Below are 15,043 nucleotides of genomic sequence, written 5' to 3'. Positions count from 1 at the left end.
CAAAACACTGAGCCTGAGTGAGATGGACCTTTGGTCTGATCCCGCTGGGCTGTGTTTGTGAACCCAGGAGCTGCCACCCAAAACAGGATCTCTGGGTTTTCTGCCGCTCCATAATCCAGGTAAAACTTACCCCAAGTTGGAACATCAGTATGCTGCTTGTGTTTCTCCCTCCTCCACACAATGACAATTATGTTGAGCAGAAGCAGAGGAAATACCTCCTTCAAAATCCTCCTCAAAAAACCCCTTTGGCACGCCCCCTAATCCCCACACCCTATGGAGCCCACGTATGTGTAACTGAAATAGTGGCATATCATAGGAAGCTGCCATATACTGAGTCAGACCCTTGGTCCATTTAGCTCAGTCTTGTCTTCCCAGACTGGCAGCGGCTTCTCCAAGGTTGCAGGCAAGAATCTCTCTCAGCCCTATCTTGGAGATGCTGGCAGGGAGAAAACTTGGAACTGTTTACTCTTCCCAGAGCAGCTCCATCCTCTAAGGAAAATATCTTAAAGTGCTCACACTTCTAGTCTCCCATTCATACGCAACCAGGGTGGACCCTGCTTAGCTAAGGGGACAAGTCATGTTTGCTACCACAAGACCAGCTCTCCTCGAGCTGTTTATCCTCCCCATCTTCTCCTCTGTTGCTTCCCCTGTGTCAAATTTTAAACTGTAAGCTCCTAGGGGCAGAGATCTATTCTCTCATCAAAGGAACATAGGAATATGTATTCCATGTCAAACCATTGGTCCATCTAGCTCAGTATGGACGGCACCAACTGGCAGCAGCTCAACAAAGTTTCCGGCAGGCGTCTTTCCCAGCCCTACCTGGAGATGCTGCCAGGGATTGAACTTGGGACCGTCTGCATGCACACTCAAGCAGGGGCTTTACCACTGCCCCACCCCCTAAAGCGAATATCTTAACAGCACTCACACGTTTTTCCACCCATCCAAATGTAAACCAAGATGAACTCTGCTTAGCAAAGGGGACGATTCGTGCTCACTATCACAAGACCAGCTCTCTGCCCACTTTGAAAACACCATGTACATGGATGGTGCTATAGAAATGAATGAGCAACCATCGTGTTAGGACATGGGGCAAAATGCTGCCCTACCATTATCCTAGGTAGATGTGTAACTTCAGCCTAAGGAAAAGGGGGGTGGGGGGAAGCAAGCCTAACACAAAGGCATTAGAGGTCTTTCTTCTTCTTCTTTTTTTAAAGAGGAGATCCTATGCCTGCCCTCTTCTCATTTTAGCTCCTTTACTACTGAGGCCAAATTAAGCGGCTGACATTATGAATCCCACGAGTGTGACTGTGGGTTCAAATCTTGGCCTGACTCATGAGATGCCGTGATCTCTCAGCTTCTATTTCCCATCTGTAATGTGAGAACTCTCGTGTCCCACCTCACAGGGTGGTTGTGACGAAGAGCTGGAGAAATATTGCAAAGCACACACTGTGCAGCGATGAAAAGTGGTACCTGCAGAGATAGCCGTGTCAAACAAACAGATAAATGAAATCAACAAAGCACTTCAGGAACCTCTGACTAACAGTATGTCTGGTTCTGCGTTCAAGTCCAACTGAGGCAGGTGTAATCCTGCCTGCACCCCAATTGAGTTCCATAGAAGGTAGGAGATTTTTTTTTTAAAGCTCTGCAAATTAAGAGTATTATTTAATTCACAATTAGTAGAAGGAAGAGGAGGAGTAATTGATACAGCACTACCGTATAAAAGCCGAGCCATTCTTCCACTCTCTTTGATATAATCAGAAATCAAATCAATCAATCAATCAATCAATCAAGTTAAGCTTGGGTAGCCAACAGGTAACTTGTGCGCCAGATCTTGTCCTAACAAATAACCTGACTTGCTCACAGTTTAATCTGTAAATCTGACTATGGCCTGGTTCAGACACAACAATCCCAAACCATGGTTTGTTCAGCTGAGAATGAGCCGGGTATCCACGAATGCCCTCATCCCCTCAATAAAGCAAAGGTTCCCTGGTTTGTTAAACCGCTGTTTCCCACGACGTCCAAGCTGGAAAACTGCAAGCACTCCCTACATGACAGGAAACTGGTTTAAACAAATTCGGAAATGTTGACAGCAACTGAGTGCATGGAGGATGGGGGGGGGGGATTGCATGGGCACACAGCTTGGTCAGAGTCCAACCAACCAGTTCCTTGCACCAGGTCAACGGGGCCATCTTGTGTTCTTCATATCAATGTTAATGCATTGCCATCTCAAAGGCATTCTAGAAAAGCACAGAAGCACTCTCAGTCTGCCCTTGCAAGGGATCCTTCAGGAAGGATGTCTCCCTAAGCCACCTCTCTCAGCCAATAACCCACCATCCAAGCGTACATGCTCTATACCAGCAAAACTCTGACCCCAGCCAGTGCCAGCTATGTACTGCCTACCGACCTTTCCCCCAAGAACAGAGAGCTCCTGGCAATACCATCCCTGCAATGTACATAACTCCTACATTAGCCATCCGACCCCTTGGGTTTCAACCTACTGGAGAGTTCTTCTTGGGTTTCAGTTACATGCCAAACTGCTCCCGAAAGTCACAGCCAAAGGAAACCAACCATCCTAAAAACAAGGATGTTCATCAAGGTGGTGAGATCTAGTGTAGTATAGGGTTAAGGGTAAGGGAGACCTGGGTTCAAATCTTCACTTCACAGTTCCCTGGGTGACCTTGGCCAAGTTATTCTCTCTCAACCTAACCTACCTTACAGGGTTGTTGTGAGGATAAAGTGGGAAGCGGGGACTCATGTAAGTCACCCTCAGCTCCTTAGAGGAAGAGTGGAATAAAAATGTAATTACCAATAAAAGGAACTCAATTTTGTTTTCTTTTAGTTAATTTTTTTTTCTCTTCAAGAGAGCACTGAAGGAAACAAAATTTGCAAAGAATTTGACTTACAAACAGGAAGCCGCCTTCCACCCCTCGGCCTTCAAAACGTTTTCAGCCACATGCCTGGGGAATATTAAAGACATCATTTGCTCAACATTTTGCTGAAAGGTTTCGGAGCGTCACCAAATTTAGCCAGTGTTGTTGTTCTTTTATTTCAAATGTGCAAGACAAGGCAGGAAAGGCATGCAAGTGGTCCCGATTTGCAGATATAGGACATAGGCAGCTGCCATATACTGAGTCAGACCATTGGTCCATCTAGCTCAGTATTGCGTTCACAGACTGGCAGCGGCTTCTCCAAGGTTGCAGGCAGGAATCTCTCTCAGCCCTATTTTGGAGAAGCCAGGAAAGGAACTTGGCACCTAGATGCTCTTCCCAGAGCGGCTCCATCCCCTGAGGGGAATATCTCACAGTGCTCACACATCAAGTCTCCCATTCATATGCAACCAGGGCAGATCCTGCTTAGCTAAGTGGACAAGTCATGCTTGCTACCACAAGACCAGCTCTCCTCTAATTCATCTCAAACTGTCAGTCTGAATTCCTAGGGGCCTGCCTAGCCTGTTCCCAACCCACAACCAATTCCTCCCAAGCCGATCTCATTCATCATTGTATTGGAAACCGCACTTGCTCTGCAAACCTTCAGACACCAGAGACGGCTAGCGTGTGATGTGAAAGACCGATGGGTTTCATCAGCCAAGAGCCAGGTTGGCCAAGAGCAGCAGAGGGCTGCTATCTCTTTGCGCTCTTTTTGGTCTCCCCCAAAGCATCTGGTTGGCCATTGTGGGAAGAAGGATGCTGGACTAGAAGGACATAGGAAGCTGCCATATACTGAGTCAGGCCATTGGTCCATCTAGTTCAGTGTTGTCTACACAGACTGGCAACGGCTTCTCCAAGGTTGTAGGCAGGAATCTCTCTCAGCCCTATCTTGGAGATGCTGCCAGGGAGGGAACTTGGAACTCTACCCAGAGCGGCTCCATCCTCCAAGAGGAATATCTTACAGTGCTCACATATGTAGTCTCCCACTTAAATGCAAACCAGGTTGGAGCTTGCTTAGCAAAGGGGACAATTCATGCTTGCTACCACCAGTCCAGATCTCCTCCCTTGGGTCTGATCCAGGTAGGCTCTTCCGATTATAGTGCATGAACGGGTCCACAAATTTTGGACATCAGTACCATCTTAGGGGACAAATGCACAGAGTGATTTTTGGCAACATCTACCCCCACCACCCCACCCTGAGACAGAAAATAGGCGAGAGCCTTACTGCACTTACAACTTTCTCTGAGTTATCACTCCTTCTTTATTCCGGCCCGCCAACCATTAGGATAAAATTGCTGTTATTTTTGCATAGAGAAAAGGATTAGGGTTAGGATAATAAAGAATGAATTGCTGTCCTCTCTCCATGGGGTAATCTTTGGAGGACATTCCTGTCAATTTTCATTCCCGTTCCTTTGGCAACACAGATAAGATTTTATAGTAGCTTTTTGTGGTTTTTAAAACTTCAAAAAGCTTTTAAAGCCGCATTGCAATTTTGGCCACTGCAGGTCTGATAGTCAGGAAAATAAAAGCACAACGGCACACAGAAAGCTGAAAGTCCTGCAATGTTGTCATCTCTTTTCCATCTCTAGGGTGCAGATTGTGTCAGAAATCACAAGGAGCAGTTGTTCCCCCAGAAGATGATACTGGCCACCCCAGCTGGCCCGTGGACTAGGATGCCCTTGTTAACTGGTGGAATTCCCTTTCTCAGAAACAGGAGTGTGGTGCTATCACTACTGTCTTTTTGGAGCAACGTTAAAACTGTTTATTGACTCCAGTGCTGGTCGATTCCCCACCCCACCTCTTTGCAGTTGTGATTTTAGGTTATTCTTACAGGGTTTTTATTCTTGAGCAGTGCATTTGGAGTATACTTTATTGGGCTTTTACTGGTCCCAGAGATTAGGTCTGGAGGCACATGATACCGCTACCTTACTGAAACACTAAGCAAGCTTCGGAGTAAAGGTAAAGTGTGCCGTCAAGTCGATTTCGACTCCTGGCGCCCACAGAGCCCTGTGGCTGTCCTTGGTAGAATACGGGAAGGGTTTACCATTGCCTCCTCCCACGCAGTATGAGATGATGCCTTTCAGCATCTTCCTATATCGCTGCTACCCAATATAGTACCAGCGGGGATTCGAACCGGCAACCTTCTGCTTGTTAGTCCAGCATTTCCCCGCTGCGCCACTTAAGGTGACATAAGCTTTGGAATACTGTATGTTTTATAGATTATTATCTGACATGGTGTTACTCGTTTGAGAGAGGCTTCCAACAAAGAGCGAACCGCTCAACACACTTCAGACACTTTTTGAATACTGAAGTAAACAGCTACTTCATGCATCTTGGGTCTCCCCACTTTCTTTTCTGGCAAACCGGTGCTTGTTCTCTCCCCAGATTTTCCACTGCTCTTCCAGAACACAAGGAGGCACGCATGCAGGGTAGTCCCTCCTGAATCAGGTCCATAATGCGCCCAAAAAACAGATGGGCTTGCTCCATCAGTGGAAGTCACCTGTTTGGGGAGCTGCAGGGGGAGGAGGTTACTCCCTTTCTCTCCCTTCAAAGAAAGATCAAGGCAGTCAAAGATCACCGCTGCCACCATCTGCCTGACCTAACCCAGACAGCCTGCCGTTACTCAGGAAATGAAATAATCGCAAAACCCAAACGTCTGAAACGGTCCCATTTAATATCCCAATACTGTAGATCCCCTATCAAAGGAATAAAGTCAGCCCCAGAAGGGGCTGAGAGGAGAGGATTTAATTGATGCTTTCCAGTTGTAAGTTCTCTGATCAATAATTTACAGCCCACTGAAGTTTTTCTAATTATTTCTGAAAACGAAGCGGGGGTGGGGGGACGTCTATGGATCGTCACTGGGGAAGGATAGCTTCTGTAGTTCAAAGTGATTTTTATTTTTTAGTTAGCTCAGGGACTTTTACAAAAATAATATATTTTTAAAAGCTTCTCAAGGAACTATGAGGATTGGCCAGGACTAGAACCAAGAGCCCAGAGGTCAGCGCACAGCTGTGTTGTGGGGTGAACCACCAAGACTACGCTGAAGCATGTCTCTAGGGCAGGGGCTCCCAACATGGGGTCCCCAAATGTTGTTGGGTACATCTCCTTTCATCACTCCCTTGGCCACTGCGGCTGGCATCCCAGACCAGGCCCCGGGACTCAGTAATCCCTACAACAACCCTTTAAAGTAGGCCAGACTGCAGATGGGAAAGTGAGGCGGAAGCGAGGATCTAAGAATCTGACTCAAGTCTTACCCGTAATGCAGTACCAGCAATCAGCTTGTCCAACTGTCTTCTAACCCCACTGTGGCCACTGAAGGGCTATGAGAAATTAGTCAAGATTCTTGGCCCTAGAATTAGCACAATATGGGGATATACAAGCTACTTTGACCAAGCTATGCATCAGCATTGCCACGGATGGACTTGACAAGTCAAGGGGGCGATTCTCACGATCGTCCTGGGCAGGCGGGGAGAAGGCTGCTTTCCACGTACCTTCCCACCCCCCAGACGTCCAAGCAGGTCGGCTTTGGCGTGCCTCCCGTGTGCCCACACGGACAGCCCTGCTCCGTGCAGCACAGAGCAGGGCGGAGGGATCTGGGGCCGGAACTTGTTGCTCTGGCCTCTAGGCATCCCTCAATGCAATGCGCAGCACACACTTTGCATTGGGGATTCCCGTAGCACATGATTCCTGGTTGCCAGGTTAAGGGTGCAAGAGCGACCTTAACCTCGGCTAAAAGCCAGGGTTATGAAGTGTCACGCCCTCGATCTCAGATAGTGAGGGAGAAGGGGAAGCTGACAGCCTTTCAGCCGATGCAGGGGTGCCTGAGGGGCAGAGCCCAGCTGTCAGTTCCCAAGAGACGGCTGAGGAAGGTCCAGCTGATGTTTCAGAGCAGGCACCACAGTCTGAGGCAGCAGAGACAGCAATGGACAGACTAGAAGATGAGCTGTGCGGGCAACCCCCACTGACTCCACAGCAACGGCATGTCACAAGGCGGAGAGCACAGCTGGAAACTAACAGGAGGAGTAAACACCTCTCGCAGAGGGCTGATAAGCCTTGAATCCCTGCCAGCTGAGAGTTATCAGCTTGGACTATAAAGCACGCCAGCAGCTTTCTGTTAGCTGCTGGAAGACAACATTTGTCAACCCTCGTGTCGACAGCTTTCAGCCCGAGCCTGATATAAAGAACTATTCCGAGCCGTGTTTCGTTTCTGCAGCCCAGTTTGTATTGTGGACTATCTTCCTGGACTTCCCTTCTGGGTGGCCAGATTGCTGACATGAAGGGGATTCGGCGAAAAGGGGAACGGAGGGAACCGCGAGGACCCCGCCGCTTCTCACGACCAGCCTAGCCCTGCCTGGGCTGCCCCAAGCAGGGTTAGGCTGCCCGCGAGAAAAGCCTCAACCTCTCTTTATTTGACAAGGCAAACAAAGAGAGACGGCTCTGAACACTCGCAATCAAAGCGGATCAAGCTGGACCCGGCAGGCTCAAGCACAGTGAGTGGGAGGGAAACCAGAGTGGAGAAGAGCACTACCTGGACGCCACTCTCCATTTGTGCTGGCAGTAATTGCTTTCTGAAGCACGCCGTGACGTTTCCATGGCTGGCCACACGATGTAAAGATCAATACTCAGGAGGAAGCCGCCTGCAGGTGTTGCCCTAAATGGGAGTCCTCCGGGGAGATGTGGGCAGAAGTGCTGGCTACTCAGTGACAATATTTTCATTGGAGAAGAAATGAGGAGGTGCACAGGGCAAGCCAATAATCCTACACTTCATTCCTTGCAAGTTGGGGGGACTAGGACCACACACAGGAGGCCACATGATTTCCATCCATCATTGCTTTTTTAAAGAACTGCAACCGTGGTGGTGATAGGGATCTGGATTGGGACTGAGCACAGGGAAGCCATTATAGGCACCACCTTCAGGAGGAAGAGTTTTTATTGGGGCAATGGTATGGGGTAGAAGGCTTAAACTTCCCTCCTCCTGAGCCATGGTCCCCATCTGAATCCCACACCGCAGATTTCTTTTTCCTTTTGGATCATACTGATTTTCTGCACTTACAGTTCAGGATCTTCTTAGCAGCTGTGAAGGCAATAAACCTACCTTTAAACAAAAGCCAAAAAAATAAAAATAAAAATCTCCTTCAAAAACTGAGCATGAACATTGCTGGGTTCTGCCAAGGGCCTGTGAGCAAAAAGGCCTCCCAGGGCTGCATGCAGCCGATATGCAACCATGGTGTTCCATAGTGCAGTACACTGTCTCTGAACAGGGAGGTTTTATTTCGCTACCACTGCTAACAGCTGCCAACAGACATAGCCAGTTACCTCTAAATCCACCTGCCAGCTCACCAGTGGTGAGTGGCCTCAGCGGTCTGGCAAGCAGGACACCCAACATCACACACACCTCCTCACCAGAGGTCTCATTTTCACTGCCATTTTTGAGATGGTAAGAAAGAGCAGGGATCCCTTCTGAGCAACAGGAGAGGGCTCTCCTTGTTTCTTACCACCTCCATCTCCCAGGGCAGATGACAGAAGACCCACTTCTCTCCTAAGCCCTCTGCCTGTGTGCCAGAAACGGATCTGAGGGGGGAGAGAGGATTTGGTGGCGACCACAAATAATGCTAGTCAGCTAAGCCTAAATTTGTAGATCCCTGGACATACCACGTACGAATTTGTCATAATGGATACTAACGCTTGGCATTTATACAGCGCTTGAGAGTGTTCAAAGTGCTTCACAAACATGGTCTCAGTCGTCATTACAACAACCTAGTAAGGTAGGACAGTGCTGTTACCCCCATATTGCAGATGGGAAGCTGAGGCTGAGAGTAGGTAGATTGCCAAAGGCCACCTAAAAGCTTCATAGCTGAGATGATTGACCCACCCCAACCCACAACAAAAAATCACATTCTTAGTCACTGCATCAGTTCTCAGTGCGTCTTATTCTCTTGCAGACATCCCCCCTCCCAGTTCCCCTCCACAACACAACTCACATCTCCAAATTGTAATCACACACATTAATAGCTCCCTCCAATCGAGCTGAAGTGGCATCCAATCTTTAGCAAAGGAAACGGAGGAATTTGGTTCCGTGTGCCCACAGGGAATCTCTTCTCCCAAACATGCATTATAAAGGGGAAGCAGGAGTGTCGTCCAGTTCCGACGGGCATTCAAGGTCCCTGGGATGCCAAATCTGGGGGCGGCTGAGGGCACAATGCCCCCCACACCCCGATCCAGTGAACTGGATCCTTCTGTGACAGCCAGTGATGCATGTGGATATAACATTTTCAGAACGCTTGCTGGAGCAGCCAATCAGGAACAACAGGCGGGGCTTTGTGATTTGCTAGGATTTGCAACAGTGTCAGGGAGCCAATCAGGACAGGGTTCCGCAATAAGTTTTCAGTTCTCTTGCTGAGCAGCCAATCAGGAACAACAGGCGGGGCTTTGTGATTTGCTAGTATTCACACAAAGTGTCAGGGAGCCAATCAAGACAGGGTTTTGCGAGAAACCACTATTCCACATTCTCCCAGCACTGGGGAACCAATCAGAAACAAGGGGTGGGGCTTAGCGCTGCTCTGGCAATTCTAGCACCCATCAGCTGATCACGGGGCTTGCGCTAGGCCTCGCTTGGCACAGCATTCGTTCTCCCGTGGCTAGGAGCCACACAGGGGAAAGTAGGAAGTGGAACTGGTGGAGGATCACAGCTGGCTGAAAACTGCTGGAACATCAATCCAGCCTCACATATCTTGCTGGAAAGGTGTGCTGGCCCTATTCCTGCTCACTTGCCACCCTGCAAGATACCGGGGGGTGGGTGGGTGGGTGGGGGTGCCTGGCCCTCAAATGAGGGGATGCAGGAGGTCTGCAGGGGGTTCGCTCACATTTTCAATGCTTCTCAAATGCTCAGAGACAACCTGCCCTGGACCTCAATTCTGTGCCTCTTCACTGTGGAGCCAGCAACCCAACCACAGTGCTAGGCCGATAAGGTTTAAAGAACTCTTGCCTCACCCAACAGAGCACAGAATGACAGGCGTTTCCTTTTGGTAGTTACCTGTCTCCTTCCAGGCATCCTGGTACCTTCTGTGTCTCGCATTTCAGACCAAACCATCCAGTTAATGCCCATACAAAGACAGAAGAGACGTGAACATCCTTACCCTGGTTCTGTCCTCAATCTCGTAGATGCGAAGCTGCATGGGAACATTAAAGCTATGTAGGATGTTTCCGCCAAAGACCAGGGAATCTACCGGAGTATAAACAGCATGTATCCACCCTGGAAAGGTGGCGAGAGAAACAAAAGAGAGAGAAAAAGAACACTCCTACTGAGAAGACCGTCCCAGAAAAGAAACATAGCAAAAACTAGGGTGGCTTTCCTGAAGCATGGATGGGAGCAAACACCAAAGAAACCAATTCCCCAGCTGCGTCTGGATTTTTAACCTGGTGCAGCAAATGGGAAGGCCTGACAAGGCGGCCATTTGGAAGCCTGGGCCCCTCCCAGAGTTGTGGCCATTGGGAAGCCTGGTTCTGAAGTCTGGTGGGCAGTAACGGGGAGAAGTCTGAAAGCAGATCTCCCTTCCTTAAAGAGTTACCTGAAGGAATGAAGAAGGTATGCCCTTGCTTCAGCTCAATTCTTTGGCATCGCTCCACTCTGTCTCCCAGAAATATATCGCTTTGCTTTCCCGAGAGAACCCATTCCTCATAGAGTTCTAGGTTCTGCAAAGTTGGAGGGATCAACCAGAAGATCTAGAAATAGTCAGGAGTAGTATTAGCAGGTGGGAACTTGGGTTTAGATCAATGCTTCCAAGCGGGTCCAATCGAGTGGAACACAAAAAGATAAAGCATGTCAATTGAAGCAGGACTTAAGATAATCAGGGATCCAGGTCCTGCTGGATCAGACCAAAAGCTTATGTGGCTCCCTGTCCTGTTTCCAACAGAAGCAATATGCAGGGGTGAAGAAATGTTGGCTCAGTTTATCAGCCAGACAAAATATTTTGCTCGTCAAACTATGCTGGTGCATTGCTCATCAGGACTTTGTTCACTCGTCAGGCTTCATTTTGCACTCATCACAGTCTAGTAGACCAGTGGATTTCTGCAGCCCTGCCAACTTGATACCTCCCAGAAGCCCAGAACCTGGACAGGAAGGCAGGAACCTTTGCCTACATTGCAGCAACTGGAATTCAAAAGCATAACTTTAAAATGGAGAAGACGATAATGCCAAAATGAGACAGGTACTAAACTTGCACCCGGACATACAAAGGTTTCAGCAAGCGCATCAGATCAATCACACCACTGCTCTACAGTGGTAAGGGGATCTCAAAACCAGGACTCCCCACAGTCAGGTCCTGCTCTTTGCTTCTTGCACATCCGTGCTCTATTTCCACGACAGGCCTGGCGGAGTGAGCTCTGGGCTTGAGGGCGCCATCTAGACCGCAGTACCAGTCTGTCTAAGCACTGTCAGCTGACCCCCAAGGGCCAATCTCTGTCCAACACGTTCTATAAAACCCTCAGCTCAAGGCTTGCTCCTTGGTTTGAGCCATTTCTCCAGTGGCTGCTTCAGACCCTTATCCTGGATGACCACTCGATCCGTTGGATCCTTCCTAGCTAAGCTGCTTAGGGAGCAGGGAAATCCCTGCCACTCACTCAGCAGTGGTTAGGAATGGGGCACACAAGCTGAGAGCACACCAGATAGGCCCCAAGCCCTGTGCATGAGCTGAAAGACGACCCCTAAAACTTCCAGGGTGTTTTCTCATTTTAGGCTGGGCAGGGTGCCTGCCCCAGTGCAGAATCCCAAGTGCAAAACCACCATCATTTCTCCATTTACATCCAGTTGTGTGGTGGCTATAAAATGTGAACCATTATATATTTAATACTAGACACCACCCAGACTGAGCCTTCAGAAGGATCCCACTTGAACTAAGTGGAAGGAATTGTCTTCCATCAGACACATGAGAGTTAGGAACCAGTTTGTTATTAGATGGCTGATCCGACTCATCTGGTTCCTCGTTTTTTTCTCACAGGGTTTTCTTAAATAAATTGGCAATTTTAGTGTTTTTATACTGTCATTTCTAAATCACTTGAGCTGCTCGGAGTGACCCTGGAGAAGTAAAACAAACAAACAAACCAAAAAACCAAAACCAGAGAACAGGTTTAAGAATAGATTTTTAAAAATGGAACACTGAACGTGCTTATTTTGTGCAGCAGCAAGATGTCCTTCCCATCTTAGCGTTTTCCACTGACCAAGCCGATTTTCTGAAGATTTTAGAGCGTAAGCGATTACAAGGATTTGGTCAGGGCTGAAAAACGGCGACTATCAAACAGCACAGTGACTCCCTCTCCTCCACCACCACCCCGTTCCCACCCACCCCCGCATGAAGACATTTTATCCACTTACCTTCCCTCCTCGAAAAACATGATACCAAACTGAAGTGCCCCCAAAATCAATGTGGAAATCTGTGAAACATCCTTTCACACTCATCAGACAGTACCTGCAATTATTTAAAGCAAAACAAAACATAGGCATCAAACAGGATTTCCCATAAAAACGGAGACATCCAAGCTTTTTAATGTGTGTTCAGCAGTAACGACATGTGTTTAAAAACAAAAAAACCCTCAGTAACACCACGTTTCATCAACCCTCTGAACAGGTTAATTTTTAAGAAGATACAAACATCTGCACTTCCGTTAGAGGGGGAAAATGGTCTTTGCGATCCTGGATTATTTATTTAAGATATCTGGCTGAAAAATCACTCAGCAACAACAAGCTAAGGAATTACAGCTAAACTGGTTAGCTACACACACTGCCCTCGGCTCTCACTTGCAAAGTGATTCGATCGACAGTTCGCCTTGGAACCACAAGCTTCTCTTCAAGTCCTTTACAAATGGTGTCCAAGAACAAAGTTTTAAACTGTCCTCTTCGAACCTAAAGCACAACAAATCTCCAGTTGCTACCGGTGCTGCTGCGTTGGCAAGGGACGGTTAAGAGAGAGCCTCATCAGAGAGAAATGAGTTGCTCTTGTACTCCTGTTTTCTCTTTTTCGGTTCTGGAGGAAGCGTGAGGACGAAAAGAATCCGCGGAGGGAATGGCAAAGTACTGAATCCACTCTTTCCCCATGCCCTCTTTGCAAGAGTTTGCGAGAGCAGTTTCACAACAGCGCACGGCTACAGAGGCACACAGCTCCCCCTCTCTCTGCATGGCTCCTCTTGATACTCCAGCTTCCATCTGTACTTAATGGCTGAATTACTGCTTCCATTCTCATACTCACCACGGGCACCTTCGCAAAGGCAGGAAACACACACCACTTAACCCACTAACCTCTTTTCCTTGTTCCGGTTGCTGGATCAGGATTTGCATCTCTCTCTCTCTCTCTCTCTCTCTCTCAACCTCCTTCACGGAGTTGAGGACAAGTGAGCACAATCTGCCTGGAAAAGGCTCCGGTGCTTTCTCTCCCCTTCATCACATTTCAGGTACAGGATCTTGGCAGTATGCAGACGGCATGCAAAAGTCCCTCCAGTCGATAGGCTAGGAAGAGCCTTACCATGTGCCTACAGGAGGCTGGCAAATCAGAAAGTCCTGGGAAACAGAAGAGGCTGCTGCCTAGCAACCTCATCCAGTGCTGAGAATTGACAGAGTGATACGCAATGCTGTCATGAAGACAGTAAATTTGCAGAATGGGGAGGAGGGAACCCACCGAGCACCCCTCCTCTGCCTTGCAATTAAAAAGCCTTCCTTGCACAAATGCAAGCCTCATCTGTTTCCCCACTCTTGAATTCAACCGCACTGAAGCCAGTCGAGAGATTTCTTTCTTCTTTCCTACCCTGGGGGATATTTCGGATGCTTTTGAAAAATAAAAAGCTCTGCATGAGTGTGAGTGTGTGTGTGTGTGTGTTGAAATATCACAGAGAGCCCAAGAAGCTGTTAAGACTATCAGGCTAAAATCCAGCACCCAGTTGATGTAAGCCCCATTGAAATCAGTGGGCTTAAGCAGGCATAAGGATGTTGGATTCTGACCTCCCTGTGCAGGCTTTTCAAAATACGAGTCCTTTCACTCCTCCACACTCTGCATAAGCTGGCCTTTTCCATGCCTACAAATTCATTTCACATGCCTACATGCCCTACTGAACTGGAAACCAATATGGTTTCTGCAAGCAACTTCAGCATGAAATCACTTTTAATCAAATCAGTCAGAGGGAATGGTACAGTCTGAAAGTAGCTATCAACAAGCACAGGTTGTTTCCAAATGTTTCTAAAGCTTTTTAAAAAAATAATAATAATTCAAAATACTTCTACAAAATATTATTTTCAGTCATCCCAAAGACAACAAAACAACATGAATGAACAGTCTGCATAGATTTTTGTCAGCCTAGAACTGCAGGCTGACAGGCAAAAGTTCCTGACAGTTGCAAACAATTTGCTTTGTTTTATTTCGTAGGCTCAAACTAGGGTAGATGCAGTGCCTATGAGCACATCAGCCACACATCCCATCGGGAATGAACTCACTGGAAGGCCTTAGGCAAGTCACTATTTGCAGCCTCCAACAAGGGAGTAAAATGGTCTGCAATATCCTACAAAGGTAATGTAGGGATTACGAAAAATGTGAACACTCAATAACTACTATAAGCAATAGCGTTACTTAAGAAATGACCATATGAAGCTGCCTAAAACTGGTATGTTTCCCAGACTATGGGAAACACCTGTATCGGGCAGCAGCGATATAGGAAGATGCTGAAAGGCACAATCTCATATGGCGCGGGAAGAGGCAATGGTCAACCCCTCCTGTATTCTACCAAAAACAACCACAGGGCTCTGGGGGTGCCAGGAGTCGAAATTGACTTGATGGCACACTTGACCTTTAATACTGAGTCAGAGCTTTAGTTTATTTAGCCTGGTACTCACTATTCTGATTGGCAATGGTTCTCCAGGGTCTCAGGTTTTCCAAGTTGAGATCCTTCCACTAGAGACTGGACTCAGGGACCTCGTGTATGCAAAGCTACAGTCTCAGTGGAGTGTGGCTCAACCACTTTAGTCTGGAACAGATCTCCAAAGCATTTGGAACTGGCCACAGAGAGAGACTGAGTCATGGGGACTTTCTTCTAAACAAGGCAGTTTTGCTAAACAATTCCCCCATAAGTCCTAAGAA

At 47.8% G+C, this 15,043-nt stretch overlaps 1 protein-coding gene across 7 annotated transcripts in view; it reads right to left on the bottom strand.

The window, feature by feature from the left end:
• Positions 1 to 15,043, bottom strand: part of KDM2B (lysine demethylase 2B) — a 69,385-nt gene that overhangs the window by 29,165 nt on the left and 25,177 nt on the right. For 6 of the 7 annotated variants that reach the window (XM_053280168.1, XM_053280169.1, XM_053280170.1 and 3 more), the window contains 3 exons: positions 12,298 to 12,391; positions 10,496 to 10,649; positions 10,064 to 10,179 (listed from right to left, as the gene is read on the bottom strand). In XM_053280168.1, the coding sequence (XP_053136143.1) occupies positions 10,064 to 10,179; positions 10,496 to 10,649; positions 12,298 to 12,391 (364 nt within the window). Of the gene's footprint in view, positions 1 to 10,063; positions 10,180 to 10,495; positions 10,650 to 12,297; positions 12,392 to 13,218; positions 13,959 to 15,043 lie in introns of those variants that run through there. The other variant, XM_053280175.1, reaches the window with a different exon arrangement.

Source organism: Hemicordylus capensis, chromosome 15 (assembly GCF_027244095.1).
Source record: "Hemicordylus capensis ecotype Gifberg chromosome 15, rHemCap1.1.pri, whole genome shotgun sequence".
NCBI lineage: Eukaryota > Metazoa > Chordata > Lepidosauria > Squamata > Cordylidae > Hemicordylus > Hemicordylus capensis.
This window is presented reverse-complemented; position numbering and strand designations above follow the sequence as displayed.